The sequence below is a fragment of the Amblyraja radiata genome, chromosome 18 (assembly GCF_010909765.2).
Source record: "Amblyraja radiata isolate CabotCenter1 chromosome 18, sAmbRad1.1.pri, whole genome shotgun sequence".
In the NCBI taxonomy this organism is placed as follows: domain Eukaryota; kingdom Metazoa; phylum Chordata; class Chondrichthyes; order Rajiformes; family Rajidae; genus Amblyraja; species Amblyraja radiata.
Window position 1 is genome coordinate 37067954 of NC_045973.1, and position 17873 is coordinate 37085826.

At 44.4% G+C, this 17873-nt stretch overlaps 1 protein-coding gene across 1 annotated transcript in view; it reads right to left on the reverse strand.

Annotated features, from left to right (window-relative positions):
- The window catches only part of LOC116983411 (coiled-coil domain-containing protein 3-like), a 33724-nt gene extending 16150 nt beyond the window's left edge, over positions 1 to 17574 (reverse strand). Inside the window, exons 1-2 of the mRNA XM_033037173.1 lie at positions 16923 to 17574; positions 3224 to 3398 (exon numbers count right to left, since the gene is read on the reverse strand). Of these exons, the coding sequence (XP_032893064.1) occupies positions 3224 to 3398; positions 16923 to 17278 (531 nt within the window). The 5' untranslated portion in view covers positions 17279 to 17574. The remainder of the gene's footprint in view (positions 1 to 3223; positions 3399 to 16922) is intronic.
- Positions 17575 to 17873: the final 299 nt, after the last annotated feature.

Consider the following 17873-nt stretch of genomic DNA (forward strand, 5'->3'; position numbering starts at 1 on the left):
ACCTTCCAGGTGTTGTTTGAATGATAACGTTCTGTCGAGCTTCACACCGAGGTACGTGGGGATAGGCTGGGACCGTAACCGGGCGTTATCCACCATGACGTTCATCTCGCGGGTCGCTTCTCTGTTGTTGAGGTGGAACATTGAAGATGTTGTCTTACCCATGCTGAGCTTAAGGTATCAGTTCCTCAGGTATGAAGACAGGATGTTCATGTCTTCAGAGAGGCCCTCTGAAACCAATGTCTTTACCGCGTCTGCAGACCGCTAAAAGCCATGCCTCCCCAGGCCAGGCGGCACCGATAAATGCCTCCAACTGCCGAGGTTTAGCGCTACTGCAGCTCAATGTTGAATGCCATACCTCCGCCAAGCTCAACATCATCGAACAGATTGCTATATTTAAAAAAACAGTGCGTAGAGAGCCTCCTTCTCCCCATAGCACCACAATGGATAAAATAGCTTCTGAGTTACTTTTGAAGGAAAGCATTCAATAGTCCCTGCAAGAATTATTGGTTTGTTCAGCAGAGGAAACTAACTGCATCATGTACAAGATGAGATGTACAAGGGCGGCACGGTGGTGTAGCAGTAGAGTTGCTGCCTTACAGCGCCAGAGTCCCGGGTTCAGATCGAGCAACTGTCCATATGGTGCCAGCACTATAACCTGGCCCTCAACACCAGCAAAACCAAGGAACTGATTGTGGACTTCGGAAGGTGTAGGATGGGGACCCACAGTCCCGTTTATATCAACGGGTCGTTGGTTGTAAGGGTCAAGAGATTCAAATTCCTGGGCGTGCACATCTCTGAAGATCTTTCCTTGACCGAGAACACTAATGCAATTATCAAGAAAGCTCATCAGCGCTTCTACTTCCTGAGAAGATTACGGAGAGTCGGTTTGTCAAGGAGGACTCTCTCTAACTTCTACAGGTGCACAGTAGAGAGCATGCTGACTGGTTGCATTGTGGCTTGGTTCGGCAACTTGAGCGCCCTGGAGAGGAAAATACTATAAAAAGTAGTAAACACTGCCCAGTCCATCATCGGCTCTGACCTTCCTTCCATCGAGGGGATTTATCGCAGTCGCTGCCTCAAAAAGGCGGGCAGTATCATCAGAGACCCACACCATCCTGGCCACACACTCATCTCCCTGCTACCTTCAGGTAGAAGGTACAGGAGCCTGAAGACTGCAACAACCAGGTTCAGGAATAGCTACTTCCCCACAGCCATCAGGCTATTACCCTGGCTCGGACAAAACTCTGATTATTGGTGGCCCATTATCTGCTATTTGCACTTTATCAGTTTATTTGTTTATGTGTGTATATATTTATATTGTGGTATATGGACACACTGATCTGTTTTGTAGTCAATGCCTACTATGTTCTGTGTGCTAAGCAAAGCAAGAATTTCATTGTCCTATCAGGGACACATGACAATAAACTCACTTGAACTTGAACTTGAACTTGAGTATGACTGCTTGTCTGTACGGAGTTTGTACGTTCACCCCGTGACCTGCGTGAGTTTTCTCCAGAAGCTCGTTGTCCTCCCACACTCGAAAGACGTACAGGTTTGTAGGTTAATTAGGTTGGGAAAAGTGTAAAATGTCCCTAACGTGTGTAGGATAGTGTTAATGTGTGACGCGGACTCGGTAGGCCAAACAGGCCTGTTTTTATGCTGCATCTCTGAACTAAACAAAACTAAATTAAACTAAATTGGATTTGATCACGCAGCCTATTTAGGCAAAGAGATCTGAAACAGGCAATTTGGGCAAATTGGATAATCTTTTATAAGGTGTAAACTTAGAAGACCAACGGAGATACAAAATCCAACGGTGACATATCTTGAACACAACTAAGTCAGCATGGATTTATGAAAGGTAAATCATGTCTGACGAATCTTATATAATTTTTCGAGGATGTAACTAGTAGAGTGGATAAGGGAGAACCAGTGGATGTGGTATATCTGGACTTTCAGAAGGCTTTCGACAAGGTCCCACATAAGAGATTAGTATACATACTTAAAGCACACGGTATTGGGGGTTCAGTATTGGTGTGGATAGAGAACTGGCTGGCAGACAGGAAGCAAAGAGTAGGAGTTAACGGGTCCTTTTCAGAATGGCAGGCAGTGACTAGTGAGGTACCGCAAGGCTCAGTGCTGGGACCTTTACAATATATATTAATGATTTGGACGAGGGAATTGAATGCAACATCTCCAAGTTTGCGGATGACAAGCTGGGGGGCAGTGTTAGCTGTGAGGAGGATGCTAGGAGGCTGCAAGGTGACTTCGATAGGCTGGGTGAGTGGGCAAATGCATGGCAGATGCAGTATAATGTGGATAAATGTGAGGTTATCCACTTTGGTGGCAAAAACAGGAAAGTAGACTATTACCTGAATGGTGGCCGATTAGGAAAAGGGGAGATGCAACGAGACCTGGGTCGTGGTACACCAGTCATTGAAAGTAGGCATGCAGGTGCAGCAGGCAGTGAAGAAAGCAAATGGTATGTTAGCATTCATAGCAAAAGGATTTGAGTATAGGAGCAGGGAGGTTCTACTGCTGTTGTACAGGGTCTTGGTGAGACCACACCTGGAGTATTGCCTACAGTTTTGGTCTCCTAATCTGAGGAAGGACATTCTTGCCATAGAGGGAGTACAGAAAAGATTCACCAGGCTGATTCCTGGGATGTCAGGACTTTCATATGAAGAAAGACTGGATAGACTTGGCTTGTACTCGCTAGAATTTAGAAGATTGAGGGGGGACCTTATACAAACTTACAAAATTCTTAAGGGGTTGGACAGGCTAGAAGCAGGAAGATTGTTCCCGATGTTGGGGAGGTCCAGAACAAGGGGTCACAGTTTAAGGATAAAGGGGAAATCTTTTAGGACTGAGATGAGAAAAACATTTTTTACACAGAGATGGTGAATCTCTGGAATTCTCTGCCACAGAATATAGTTGAGGCCAGTTCATTGGCTATAATTAAGAGGGAGTTAGATGTGGCCCTTGTGGCTAAAGGCATCAGGGGATATGGAGAGAATGCAGGTACAGGATCTGAGTTGGATGATCAGCCATGATCATATTGAATGGCGGTGCAGGCTCGAAGGACCTACTCCTGCACCTATTTTCTATGTTTCTATGTTTCTATGAATATACATGGCATCCATTATATTGTGAAAGTACATAACGATTCAACAATAAGCTTTTTCTGGACATTAAAGAATCAAACTTATCAAGGATGTCCTACCCGATTATCTTCTTGCAGTTCCCACTCAGGTGTGTACATCTGAAGATTGGTGCCGCTGACACAGTTGGAGAACTGGAAGATGCTAGAGAACATCTGCTTGTTTTCGGGTGTGTCAGAGAAAATTGGATCCTGTTCATTGACTCCATGTGGCACCAAGTTGCCATTTTCATCCCTCCTAAAATCAAATGAAATTTCATAACCTTAGTCAAGGCAGGTCACCATATTATAGCACTATAGTATACCGGCAATTGCATTACAATTGATGGCTACACATGCCAAGGCACAATTTCGCAGATTTAACCGGCTTCTCCTTTGACATCTGCAGGACTTTGATCAAATAGCAAGACTGGCCTTCAATGAAAACAGAATTTAACATTCTGCATAAAAACAGAATGAAAAATCTTCAAGCACTATGAATCAAAGGATCAACAGTCTAGATAGACAGAAAGTGCTGGAGCAACTCAGTGGAGATCTCTCCAGAGATGCTTCCTGCCCGCTGAGTTATATTTTGTGTCTATCATCGGTGTGAACCAGCATCTGCAGTTCCTTCCTCAACAACAGCCTGCTGTAGGAACTCAAGAGATCGAACGACATCTATGGGGAGAAAGGACCAATCATTTTTGTTAGAAATAGCTGGAATTAGGAATTTTCAAATGAGATTCCTGGAAGCCACAATGTCCTGGGATATTATGTAACTGAACTGCAATCTGGCAATCTTTTGCGTAAACTGACAAATCTAATTTTTAAAATGGAATGTAAATGGAAGGAATAGAGACTGTTGCGTGTGGATAAGGAATCTTTCCAGGCAATCCTCGCAAGAGGGATGATGAATAAGTAATCTGATCTCAAAAGTGTAGTAGAAACGGGAATCCTTGTCAGGTTTTTAAAGGAGAGTGAGATGATCACTTCACCGCGGGGCGTGGACTTAACATCAGAGTCGATCCCTTGCCTGGGATCGCTCCAACCGTGGCATGCAGACTTTACATCGAGCGCTCGCAGTTTCGGGAGAGGCTAGTCGGGAGCTCCAATGAACGCAGAGGCTCGACCAGCCCTGACGCGGGGTTCGATCACACGGCGCGGGGGAGTTGACATCCCCCCCGATGCAGGAGCTGATCGCCCCGATGCGGAGGGCCCAAACACCGCCGGCTACGGGAGTCAAGTTCGTCCCGTCACTCGTCATTCCTCACAGTGGGGAATGTGGAGGAGTCACTATGGTGGATGTTTATGTTAACATGTATTTTGTGTGCTCTGTTGCTTTTTATTTGTATGACTGACTTGGCAAATGAAATTCCTCGTATGTTACAAAACATACTTGGTTACTAAAGTATTATACCCATCCCATCAAGGAAATCAGCCGAGCTGAATAGGTTGATCTGTTATATATTCTGTCACAAAATATAAATTTACTACACCGAATTATACATAGGTGGGCTTGAAACTCACCCTTTGCTGGGTCTCCAAGCTATCCACTTATTCCCACGCCATTGTACGCGGAACTGTCTCGCAAAATAATTGCGTTCTTTATGGCAGCACATTTCAAGTCTACCACTTAATTAAATATTTCAAGCCAAAATCCTGTAATTTCTCTTCATGTTCTTGTTCTGACATTAAGTTTGCACTGTATACTTAGCCATTTGCAAGCCACTGGAAATATTCTTTTTTCTAACTGACCAACTCTCTCAGCTCCAAATATGGGGTGGAAGATTGCAACCTTCACGTGGTCCGCCCTGTTTCGACGAATGCAATCAACCCGGTGTGCACAATCAAATAAGATCAAATAGAACCAGTTATCCTACAACTTTAGGCTGTGCACGCCATACGCAAGAAGAAGAAGAAGCTCCAAATATCTCGATCAAATCTACTGTACATGGTTAGGAACATTTTTAAGTGTTCTATTTCTTATCTAATGCGCTATCAAAACAAAATAATATCTCACTAACTCAGGTAACTAAAAGTCATCCTAATTTGTTGGGGAATTTTTAATTCTGAAATGAAAAAACTGTAATTCCGAAGCAGATTGATTGTTGTAAGAATGTACCTGATGCCTTTTAGGGGGAACAAACTAATCTGCTGTCTCATTTGATCTGGCCTTTGAAATACTAATCATGCTAAAACCAGTCCAGGGCAGAATGACCTGCACCCAAAATCCACGGAAGAGTTTAATAAATAAGTGAAGTATTAAGTTGATTAATGTGTCTTAGATGTTATCTGTCAGTTTGGCTGTGTGATTTATGGTATTGATATAGCACTGTTTCCTAGGTGGTCCCATTACATGATTTATGGTATTAATCCGCTTTATCCAGTGGACTGATTACAGGATTGATGATATGTTAACAAACAAAGTAACATTTGGCCAAATCTGTTGAGAAATGTTATTAATATCAAGAAATCTAATTTTTAAAATTGACTTCCATTTTATAATATGATGGTATTTTCTTTCTCATTATTGAAACATCAAAATGTAGATTGTGCATTTGTATGATTTACACAGTGCGCTTTGAATGTGTGGCAGCTTTGAGCCTGAGGATTTATGTTGATCAAAGAGTAATCGTAAATATGTATTTTCAACCTTTGGAAATAATTATTTCATCATTGAAATACTAGCATGTGGTCTCAGATGTAATATCACCTTGAATGCCTTTAGCATTCGGATACTGTATTAGAAATGCTATATGTTTACCTATATGAATATGCCAGGAATTACATTGTTTAAATATTGTTAATAAAGAATGCTGTTTAAAAGAATAATGCAACTAATTTTAATCAAGGTGATATTAATGTTTAATGTTTTATGTGTCATTCCTACCTTTTACTGTATGTCATGTTGGTACTTGCGGGCGGAGCACCAAGGCAAATTCCTTGTATGTGAATACTTGGCTAATAAACTTCTTCATTCATTCATTCATTCATTCATTAACTAACTTTATCTGGTTATTAGTTAATGGAGAAGGTGTGAATGATATTGTAATATTACCTGATGCAGAATTACAATACATACAGTTTTCTTATATTATCAAACTTATTAATTCAGCTTTTAATTGTCTTGTGAAAGCTTATGTAAATGAAACAGGCAAGGAAGGTCAGGTCTAATGGACATAGTTTCTTTGTTGGTTAGAGTTAACTCCGGCTGAATATACAGCTCAGGACTAAGATCTCAATATTTGGAAAATTATTTGCAGGCCTATTTAGGTTGGTATATTTGTAGATGTGAGTGGTAGCGTGTAGTGGTGGCACTGTGGTAGAGTTGCTCCCTTACAGCTCTTTCAGTGCCAGAGACGCGGGTTCGATCCTGACTAGGGGTGCTGTCTGTATGGAGTTTGTACGTTCTCCCCGTGACCGTGTGGGTTGTCTCCAAGATCTTCGGTTTCCTCCCACACTCCAAAGATGTACAGGTTTGTAGGTTAATTTGCTTGGTATAAATGTATATTGTCCCTAGTGTGTGTTGGTTCATGTTAGATGCAGAGATTGCTGGTCGACGCAGACTTGGTGGGCCGCGGGCCTGTTTCCACGCTGTGTCTCTAAACTAAACTAAACTATTCTGAATGGCAGAGTTTTACAACAATATCAGCTGTGGAAAACTAACTTTAAACTGTTAAGAATGTAGTGTATCCACCAGTTTCTTTCCCTTGTACTAAACAGGTAGAGTTGTTGCCATATGAACCCAGGTTTGATCCTGACCTCAGGTGATGTCTGTGTGGAGTTTGCACGTTCTCCCTGTGATTGTGTGGGTTAACTCTGGATGTTTTGGTTTCCTCCCATATCCCAAAAACGTGTGGGTTAGTAGATTAATTGGCCTCTGTAAATTGCTCCAAATGTGTGGGTAGTGGATGCAGAAATTGGACAACATAGAACTAGTGTCAGCATGTGATTGATGGGCCTGGACTCATTGGGCTGAAGGGCCTGTTTCTGTGCTGTAACTTTCAATCATCAATCTGGCAACATGTTAGCCTTGATATTTTTATCTTGATTTTTCTTTCTAGTGTGGTGCTTAAAATCAGGGGTGCAGTGCTGCCGGAGCTCACCTGAGTGCTGCCGGAGCCTCTGTAAAACAAAAGCCAAAATAAACAGCGGGGAATTTTAACTAGCGGGCGTGTGTTCAGGGTAACCTGGTTAAAAGAGGGGGAAGGGGAAGACACAGCACTACTGAGGTTCCCTGTAGGAGGGGAGGGGCGGGGGAGCAATAGGACCCAGCAGAGTCAGACCATGTGCTGTCTGCATCGTGGGTGTTGTGGGCCTGGTGCTGAGCCTGGAACTCTGGTGAGGTGACGGTTCTGGCCCGCTGGTGGCCGGTGGAGAAGGGAGGGTCGGTGGAGTCACTGGTGGAGGATCGTGGGGGACTGAAATAGAGATACGGGTCAGCGGCAGCAGCGGTTCCCCAGGGAGGCATTGAGAGTTGGCAGCTGCGGCAGTTTCGGTGATCCGGGTCTGGATTTGGCCGGGAAGGCGGTGAGGGTCGTTGAGGCGGTTGACGTTGTTGCTGCTCCTCGTGGTGGCCATCTCGGTTTCATGATGGTCGGGCAGGCGGTGCCGCAAGCCAGAGGTGGAGCTCCGGGCCTGCAGGCGGGCGGTTGAGTCGAGGATTGCCCGTGGAGGGACCAATCTGGAGGTGGGCAAGCTTGTGATCCTTGGTAGAGTCCAGATAGGCGAAGAAGCGTTTGCTGAAGGTGTGGATTTGGTGTTGAATTAAGTCCAGTTGTGGCCCATTGTAGGTGTGAGTGGGTGAGTGAGTGGGTTTGAGTGGGTGGGTGTGAGTGGGTGGGTGTGAGTGGGTGGGTGTGAGTGGGTGGGTGGGTGGGTGGGTGAGTGAGTGGGTGGGTGGGTGGGTTAGTGTGGGCGAGTGTGTGTGTGAATGTGTGTGTGAGTATGTGTGCGCATGTGAAGGCCCAGAGCTGCGGGAGAGCCAGGGCGAGATGGTGCTGGGTCGGCACCTCTGTAAAAATACATAATTACCGTATTTTTCTTTACTTGCTTGATAATTATATTTCATGATAATTAGTGGGTGCCACCGTGCAATATATTGTCATATTATTAAATTATTATATGTTTTATTGTACTAGTTATACACTGGGATGTAGTGATAGGCTATAATCTTGTTTGACCCTCGTGGGAGAATAGCTTGCCCCCTCCCCCCCAAGCAAAATCTGAAATGAAGCACTTATTTGACAGCTCCGGCACCTGAAAAATTAGCACTGCATAAAATTGTGAAAACTTTTGGAAATAAGTTGATAGACTTCAGTGAAACTCAGTAAGTGCTTTTAAATTTATTATAACTGAGAGTAATATAGCCATGTTGATACTCGAGTATATGTGTGGAGGAGAAAGCTTGTTAAGTATGTATGTTGTTAAAATCCCCTGAAGAAAATATTCCTATTTTCTTTTCCTTTAACACATGTCGTTATCTTTTTATGAGCATTAATTTCCATATCATTTTATTTGGTTTACTAGACCTTGCAAAAGAACTTTGAAGTCTATCATCAAAATAAGATTTAAGAACCGCAAAAACATTCAGTATAAAATGAAAACCAGGGAATTGGATGCAAAATGCCATTGGCATACATTAGCAAACTCCAAAATCTTGCCACTAACATGGTTCAAGGAAGTCTGCTGGAACCAATTATCTTCACTTCTATTGTCAATGTTTAGTTTAGTTCAGAAATAAAGCACGGAACCAGGCCCTCCAGCCCACCGAGTCCGAACTGCACATAAACACCATCCTACACTCACCAGGGACAATTTACATTTATACTAAGCCAATTAACCTAAAACCTGTACGACTTTGGAATGTGGGATGAAACCGAAGATCTCGGAGAAAACCCACACAGGTCATGGGGAGAATGTACAAACTCCGTACAGACAGCACCCGTAGTCAAGATCGAACCCGGGTCTGGCGCTGTATGGCAGCAGTTCTACCGCTGCACCACTGTGCCACCCATGTTGTTCTCTCCTTTGTATGATCCAAAAACACTGTTGTTTTCAGATAATTCCAGTGGTTTGTTTTATTTCCAATTCCTCACATAACAGTGCAGTTCAGACTGTTACCAGGGTTGAATTCTACCCTCTCCCCACCAAAGTATTGAAGATCACCATTCTCCGGCCGAATATACAGCTCAGGACTAAGATCTCAATATTTGGAAAATTATTTGCAGGCCTAATTAGGTTGGTGTTTTTGTAGATGTGAGTGGTAGTATTTAGGGGTGGCAGAGTGGCACGGTGGTAGAGTTGCTCCCTTACAGCTCTTTCAGTGTCAGAGACGCGGGTTCGATCCCGACTATGGGTGCTGTCTGTATGGAGTTTGTACGTTCTCCCCGTGTGGGTTGTCTTCAAGATCTTCGGTTTCCTCCCACACTCCAAAGATGTACAGGTTTGTAGGTTAATTGGCTTGGTATAAATGTATATTGTCCCTAGTGTGTGTTGGATCATGTTAGATGCAGAGATTGCTGGTCTATGCAGACTTGGTGGGCCGACGGACCTGTTTCCACGCTGTGTCTCTAAACTAAACTAAACTATTCTGAATGGCAGAGTTTTACAACAATATCAGCTGTGGAAAACTGACTTTAAACTGTTAAGAATGTAGTGTATCCACCAGTTTTCTTTCCCTTGTACTAAACAGGTAGAGTTGCTGCCATATGGACCCAGGGTTGATCCTGACCTCAGGTGATGTCTGTGTGGAGTTTGCACGTTCTCACTGTGATCGTGTGGGTTAACTCTGGATGTTTTGGTTTCCTCCCACATCCCAAAAATGTATGGATTAGTAGATTAATTGGCCTCTGTAAATTGCTCCAAATGTGTGGGTAGTGGATGCAGAAATGGGACAACATAGAACTAGTGTCAGCATGTGATTGATGGGTCTGGACTCATTGAGCTGAAGGGCCTGTTTCTTCGATTGGCTTCTATAAATTGCCCCTTGTGCGTAGGATGCGAAACTGGGATACAGTAGTACTAGTGTATTGTTGAACTATGGTGGGCGTGGACCTGGTGGGCTGATTCCACACTGTATCTCTAAACAAACTTGCAAACTCTACCACCTTGGAGCACTTGTAGAAGCCTTACCGTAATATCATCAGCTTTATTTTTCTCTACAGGTGAATGTATCATCATCCTGAATTTATAATATATCATTCTTATTGTTTGGTGTGACAATAACAGAATAGAAAATGTTCCATTCAACATTTTAAAAGTCCCAGCTAAAGGCACCATGCCAGACTCTTCACGTTCTATCGTTGCAGCCTTTTCATTCTCACTTGCCAGTCTATATTTTTATTGCACGGTAGCGGAGCGGAAGAGTTGCTGCATCACAGCACTTGCAGCGCCGGAGACCCGGGTTCAATCCCGACTACGGGTGCTGTCTGTACGGAGTTTGTATGTTCTCCCCGTGACCTGCGTGAGTTTTCTCCGAGATCTTCAGTTTCCTCCCTCATTCCAAAAGACGTACAGGTTTGTAGATTAATTGACTTGGTAAATGTAAAAAAAATTGTTCTTAGGTTGTGTAGGACAGTGTTAATGTGCGGGGATCGCTGGTCGGCACAGACCCGGTGGGCCTGTTTCCGCACTATCTCTAAACTAAACTAAAATAAACAAATTGGATGTGAATCATAGCAAAGCTTTTCAATTAAAAGACCAAGAATGAATGTGATTTTTAGATGACTGTCTTCAATGCTACTTTGAACTTGTTTCTTACTATTGCCTTAAATGAAATGAAAGTAAAGCATCCAAAAAAACAGTTGAAATCTGTTTTCCAGTTGTATCCTTTGCTCTGCTACAGCAGATATAATTAAGATCAAGTATGTTTATATGTAATGTTTTACCAATGGAATGCACCATGCCATGCCATTATTCTTCAAATAAATATTCAAATACTGTTAATAGCTCCATTGCCCCTTTTAGTATTCACTGCATTTTGGAATGTGTTCTGTTGAAATATTGTCCCTATTTTATTGTCAGTCATGTTCCATCACAATCAAAGTGATTTCAATATAGACTCTGATGAAAGGGCATTGACCTGAAATAAAACTGATTTCCTCTCCATACTTGTTTATTTTAATTTTAGTTTAGATTTCCAACTTCTGTGGTATTTTTCATTTTAGAAACATTTTAATGTATCCTAACTGGCTAAAGATGGGTGAGAACATCTCTATCAGATGGCAGCAAACATCCACATCTCCATCTTTCTTCCTGTCCCACTTTCAATAGTTGGTTGTAAATGTGGATCAAAAGCTGCGATTAAATAGAAGAACCTTCAGCTCCTGAGGGAAGAAATGCCTTTAGATAAGACAGTCAGGGACCTCACCATCCGTTCCAAAGGCTGTTTCCAATTAACTGAAAAATGTCCATCTCAATGTGAAACATCTGCAACAAATAGAAACATCCACTAGATTGGATCATCTGCATTCAATTAGAGAAGTCAGCAGAAGATAAAACAGAGCATCTCTATCAGTTCAACCTGTGCACCTGCATCAAGGCAGAAACATCTGCATCAGATAAAATCACCTGTAATGGGCAAATGTAACATTTTGATCAGATGGATGCACATGCTGTCTTCAACTGGACAGATACAACTGTAGCAGATGGAACTGCATGTATCATAAAGAATGGGACATTTTTATCTGATGGGCATCTTCTTCTGAATCTGGACAGAAACATTTGCATCATGGAAACATCCGCATCAAGTAAAATATCACATTGCAATCGGAGTGAATCATCAATCTATGGAAACATTTACATCAGATAGAAACATCAATGTAAGACAGAAGAGAACACTTCAATCAGATTGAAACATCAGCCCTAGAGGGTAAGAGCCCTAGAGAGCATAGAACATTATAGAACAGGCCCTACGGCCTACAATCTCTGTGTTAATTTCCGGAGGAGGCGCTGTCCTGAACGGCTGCCTGTCCTGCAGCTGTCCGTTTTTTTTTCACTTCTTTTTAAATTATTTTTAGTATGTCAAAGCGTGTAGTCAGGGGGTCTAATCTTTTTATGTATGGGGGGTGGTGGGGGGGAAGGGGGAAACTGCTTTTCAAGTCCCTACCTGGTCGGAGGGGCTGCCTTCCTCCGAGCAGAGCCTTCGACCTGTCCTCGTGGCCTACCAGCGGGTCCTGGAGTGACGTTTCCCTGAGGGGACCTGGCCAGAACTTTGGCTTTGGCGGCGGCGCAGCGCTGGAGCGCTGTTGCGGAGCGGGCGATGCCTTTCCTGGGTTGCCGCGCTGGAACTCCAGTATGCTGGGACCGCCGATAAATACATTGTAGAGCCGCGGTTCTGTGGAGCGGCCAGCTACGGCGCTGAACTTTACATCCCGGAGCCTGGGATCTCTCACCGAGATCGCCAGTGTGTGGAGTTCCGTCCGGCGCGGTCTGTTGGCTTGGAAGCCGCGGTCTCCGGTGGGAAGGCGGCCGTTCCTGGCACCCCAAGCCGCTGGGGGTTCTCCCAACGCCGGAGTATCATCACCCGGCGAGAACATCGGGCGCCGTGGTGGTGACTGTGGAGGCCTCAATAGGCCCGACTCTGGGTGGACAAGAGGATGGGGACTGGACTTTGTGCCTTCCCCCACAGTGGGAACCACTGTGGGGGGATGTTTTTGTGTTTTGGTGTTGAACTTCTTGAATGCTATGTTGTATTTTTATTAGTGTGCTGCAAGGATATCTGAATTTCCCCTGAATAAGGGGATTAATAAAGTCTAATCTAATCTTAAACATGATGCATGGTAAACTAATTCATTCAGCAGGTATGTGAACCATATCCCTCCAGTCCCTGCATATCCATGTGCCTGTCTAAAAGCCTATTAAACACTACTATCAGATCTGCTTCCATCACCACCACTGGCAGTGTATTCCAGGCATCTACCTTTCTGAGTAAAAAAACCTGCTCCACAGATCCTCTTTAATATATCACCCCCTCCTCCCACCCCCACACCTTAAAGCTTTGCCCTCTCCACTTTGTCATTTCCACCCTGGGGAGAAGGTCTTGATGCACTACTATGCATTTCCTAATTATATATTATATATACTTCAATCTGGTGTTCCCTCAATCTAGGTTTGTCCAACCTCTCCTTAAAGCTAATAATACCCACTAGTAAACCTCTTCTGTACCCTCCCAACCTGCTTCCACACCCTTCTTGTATGGGGCAACCAAAACCGCACTCAATACTCCAAATGCAACCAAACTAAAGCTTTATAAAGCTACAACAAGCCTTCTGGACACTTGTACATAATGCCCCAATTGATGAATTAATGCCTCGATAGATGCTGCTGCACCTGCTGAGTTTCTCCAGCATTTTTGTGTACCGATGAATTAATAAATGTGAGGTTATCCACTTTGTTGGCAAAAACAGGAAAATAGACTATTATCAGAATGGTGGCCGATTAGGAAAAGGGGAGATGCAACGAGACCTGGGTGTCATGGTACACCAGTCATTGAAAATAGGCATGCAGGTGCAGCAGGCAGTGAAGAAAGTGAATGGTATGTTAGTATTCATAGCAAAAGGATTTGATTATAGGAGCAGGGAGGTTCTACTGCAGTTGTACAGGGTCTTGGTGAGACCACACCTGGAGTATTGCGTACAGTTTTGGTCTCCTAATCTGAGGAAGGACATTCTTGCCATAGAGGGAGTACAGAGAAGGTTCACCAGACTGATTCCTGGGATGTCAGGACTTTCATATGAAGAAAGACTGGATAGGCTCGGCTTGTACTCGCTAGAATTTAGAAGATTGAGGGGGGATCTTATAGAAACTTACAAAATTCTTAAGGGGTTGGACAGGCTAGATGCAGGAAGATTGTTCCCGATGTTTGGGGAAGTCCAGAACAAGGGGTCTACTCCTGCACCTATTTTCTATGTTTCTATGAAGGCAAGTATACCATACACTTTCTTTACCACTCTCTCTGTTTGTGATGCTATTTATAAGGAGATATGAACTTGGACCCCAATATCCCTCTGTACATTAATGCGGTTAAGGGTCTTGTCATTAACTGTATACTTTCCCTTTAAATTTCATCTCCCAAAGTGCAAGACCTCACATTTGCTCAGATTAAACTCCTGCCATTTTTCCTCCCATATCTGTAAAATATCCATATCTCACTGCGTCCTTTGACAGCTTTCCTCACTATCTGCCACTTCACCAATATAGGTGTCCGCACACTTACTATTGTGTCAACCCAATCTACAGTTTAGTCCAAGTCATGTATATCACAAATAACAGATGTCTCAGCACATATCTCTATGGAACACCACTGGTCACAGACCTCCAGCCAGAATGACTGTCTTCAATGGGTAAGCCAGTTTTGAATCCAAACTACCAAGTCACATTGATCCCATGCATCTCAATCTTCTGAATTACCCTGCATGAGGGTCTTTATCAAATGCCTTACTAAAATCCACTTACTATACATAACTTCTACTGCCCTACCCGCATCAATCGTTCCAGTTTAAGTTACATTTATTGTCACATGCACCAATTGGTACAGTGAGATTTGAGTTACCATACAGCCATACGAATAAAAAGAACAAAAATACGATAGAATTTAACATGAACATCCACATACAGCAGAATCAACGTTTCCCCACTGTGAGGGAAGGCAATAAAGTTCAGTCATCTTCCTCTTTGTTCACCCGTGGTCCTAGAGTCATAGTCAAACAGCGGGGAAACAGGCCCCTCGGCCCAACAGTGGCGCAGAGGCAGAGTTGCTGTTCACAGGGCCAGAGACCTGAGTTTGATTCTGACTAAGGGTACTGTCTGTACAGAGTTTGTACGTTCTCCCTTTGACCACGAGGGTTTTCACTGGTGCTCCGGTTTCCACCCACACTCCAAAGATGTTGTAGGCAAATTGGTTTTGGTGAAATTGCCCCTCGTGTGTAGGATAGTGCTAGTGTATGGGGTGATTGTTGATCAGTGCGGACACGGTGGGCCTAAAGGCCTGTTTCCGTGCTGTATCTCTAAAATCTCAAATCTAAAAGTCTAAACTTGCCCATACCAACCACATGTCCCTGTATCACCCTGTAATTTCCTCAAACGCTCAACCAAGTTAAATGTTTTAGTTTTTAGAGATACAGAGCTGAAACTGGCCCGTCGGCTCACCGATTAATTAACACAAGCCTGCACACACACAAAACCCACGTGGTCACGGGGAGAACGTGCAAACTCCGTACAGACAGCACCCGAACCCAGGTCTCCGGCGCTGCAAGCGCTGTAAGGCACCAACTCTACCGCTGTGCCACCGTGCCTCCCCCGTATTTGGAGGGCCTAAAGGAACATTGGTCACTCACTGTGTGTTCACATCTGGACAGAAACATGTGCATCAGATAGGATTATGAATCAGGCAGCAAGTGGCAATTCAGTAGAATAGATTCTCATGTGCAAAACATCACAGAAATTTCCGTATCGGAATATCTCGTTCAGGGAGACAAAGACCTTTGCCTCAGAGCAACAAGCTGCCCATCAAATAGATGTAAGCATACCCATCCCAATTTGAATCAGGAAGTTTGTATCTGCAACAGGTAGACAACAATCTCCCCCCTTTCCAGGGACATGACCACGTTAGATGGGCAATAGCAACTGCCTTTGAGTTGAGTCTGATGAAAGGTTTCGACGCAAAACGCCATCTACTCCTTTTCTCCTGAGATGCTGCCTGACCCGCTGAGTTACTCCAGCATTTTGTGTCTATTTTGGGGCAGAAACAACTCTGTGCTTCTCTAATGTCAGAAGAGCTGAAGAGAAGCTTCCCTCTCCTCTACAGCGCATTATATCTTCACCCAAAGAGCCATATACTCAAACCTGCATCCCTGTCCCAGAACCGCCAAAGCACTAACACAATTATTTTCCAAACACCAGTACAATGAATCAACAAGTGTGGAACGAAGATCGTGCCGGCTGTCTCTACGTTTAAGCGGTGTCTGCAGTTCCGTCACCACATTAGCACAATCCACCTCTGAAGAAAGGTCTCCACCCGAGACGTCACATATTCCTTCTCTCCAGAGATGCTGTATGACCCGCTGAATTATTCCTGCATTTTGTGTCTATCTTTCGGTTTAAACCAGCATCTGCAGTTCCTTCCTCCACATCTCTATTTATTCATTTTTTTTAGCCCTCGCTATTCTTTACCCTGCAAAAGATCTAAATAACTGCACGGACAGTTAGGAATCCACGGTCCTGTCTCAAGGAGGCAGCCAGGAAGTTGAACGACCCACATATTCACGAATGGCATTTGAACTTAAACCGAGTGGCATTAAAGTTGCCGTATGGTCTGAAGAAGGGTCGCGACCCGACCAGAGATGCTGCCTGTCCCGCTGAGTTACCCCAGCATTTTGTGTATATCTTTGGCAGTTAAGTTAAGTGAGCGGAGACAAGCGTTTGATGAACGTTCGAGGGAAAGGCATTGAAGTTACTGGCAAGTCCCCCATGGGGAACGATACGGTAGAACTCCAGAGATGCTGCCTGACCAGCTGACTTACTCCAGCTTTTTGTGTATATATTCGGTGTAAACCAGCGTCTGCAGTTACTCCCTACACATTCCGTCTTGCATTGAAACTAACTGGTTTTAAGGTGCGATTGCAAATAGGATCGACATAAATGCAATTGTCTCGGCAGCGTAGATCAAATAATGTCCACCTTTCGGGGTGCTGGCTTGGCACAATGAAGCACCCCCCCCTTTCACCCAGCGACCACGCACGACCCTCCCTCCACCATTCACCCACTGCCCCCGCCGTCCTACCTGATGAAGAAATAATAGGTGTTGTTTTCCATGACGGTGTAAGAGTGACAGAGGAAGTAGCCCAGTCCAGTCAGGTTAAACCTGGCTCCAGCCGGCATCTCCAGCATACTGCCCCAAGCTTGGTCACACAACAGTTCCACCTCCGCCGAATAGAAGAGATCCGTGTTATATTGCCAGGGAAGGTAGTTGTACACGCTGTAGGTATCCTTGTAGATGGCCAACACCTTGGCATACACGATGGTCTCGGCCAGTTCGGCTCGGCACTGCTCACTTTGCGGTCTCCAGTCGCGGTGAAAGAGACAGGTCCAAACTTCCCCAATGACCGTGAGGAGCAAGAGTGCGCGCACCCAGCCCATCCTGACAGCGGCCCAGTCCTGTGGTAGCAGAGGGTCAGAAAGGTTCCTGCCGATGGGGCGATGCACTGTGTGCTTGCTTCTTTTGTAAGGTTGGGGTTCCTCTGAACTTTGCCTAAACCCTCCCTGCGTCACCCTCGCTGTCCTTCGACCACTCTGCGCCAGTTGAAGGTGTGTTAGAGAATGCAAATATAAAGGCTATCTAACGAGATCCATGTGAGTTGCTGTGTGTGAGAGTGAGAGAGAGTGAGTGTGTGTGTGGGTTTGTGGTTAATGTATGGCCGGGCACTGAATACAAATCCGTAAAAAAAAAACCTCACTTAGAAGCAAGATCATTTTTCAAGGGGGCTTGAGTCGCCAGCATTTTCTTAAAGCGACAGCCACCCTCTACCGTGGCACCGGTCCAAATCTATCCCCATGTTCATAAGGATTTAGAGAACTGGATGAAAAGAAAACCTTGCGCTCATGTTATTGCAGACTGCCTGGGTTTCCAGCGAGTTTATTCAGACAGTTTCTGCTTGCGACGAGTTTATTTTTAATGTTACTACAGTCACTTAGTTCCTCCAAAAACCCGACCGGATTTCTGAAAGTAAACCTT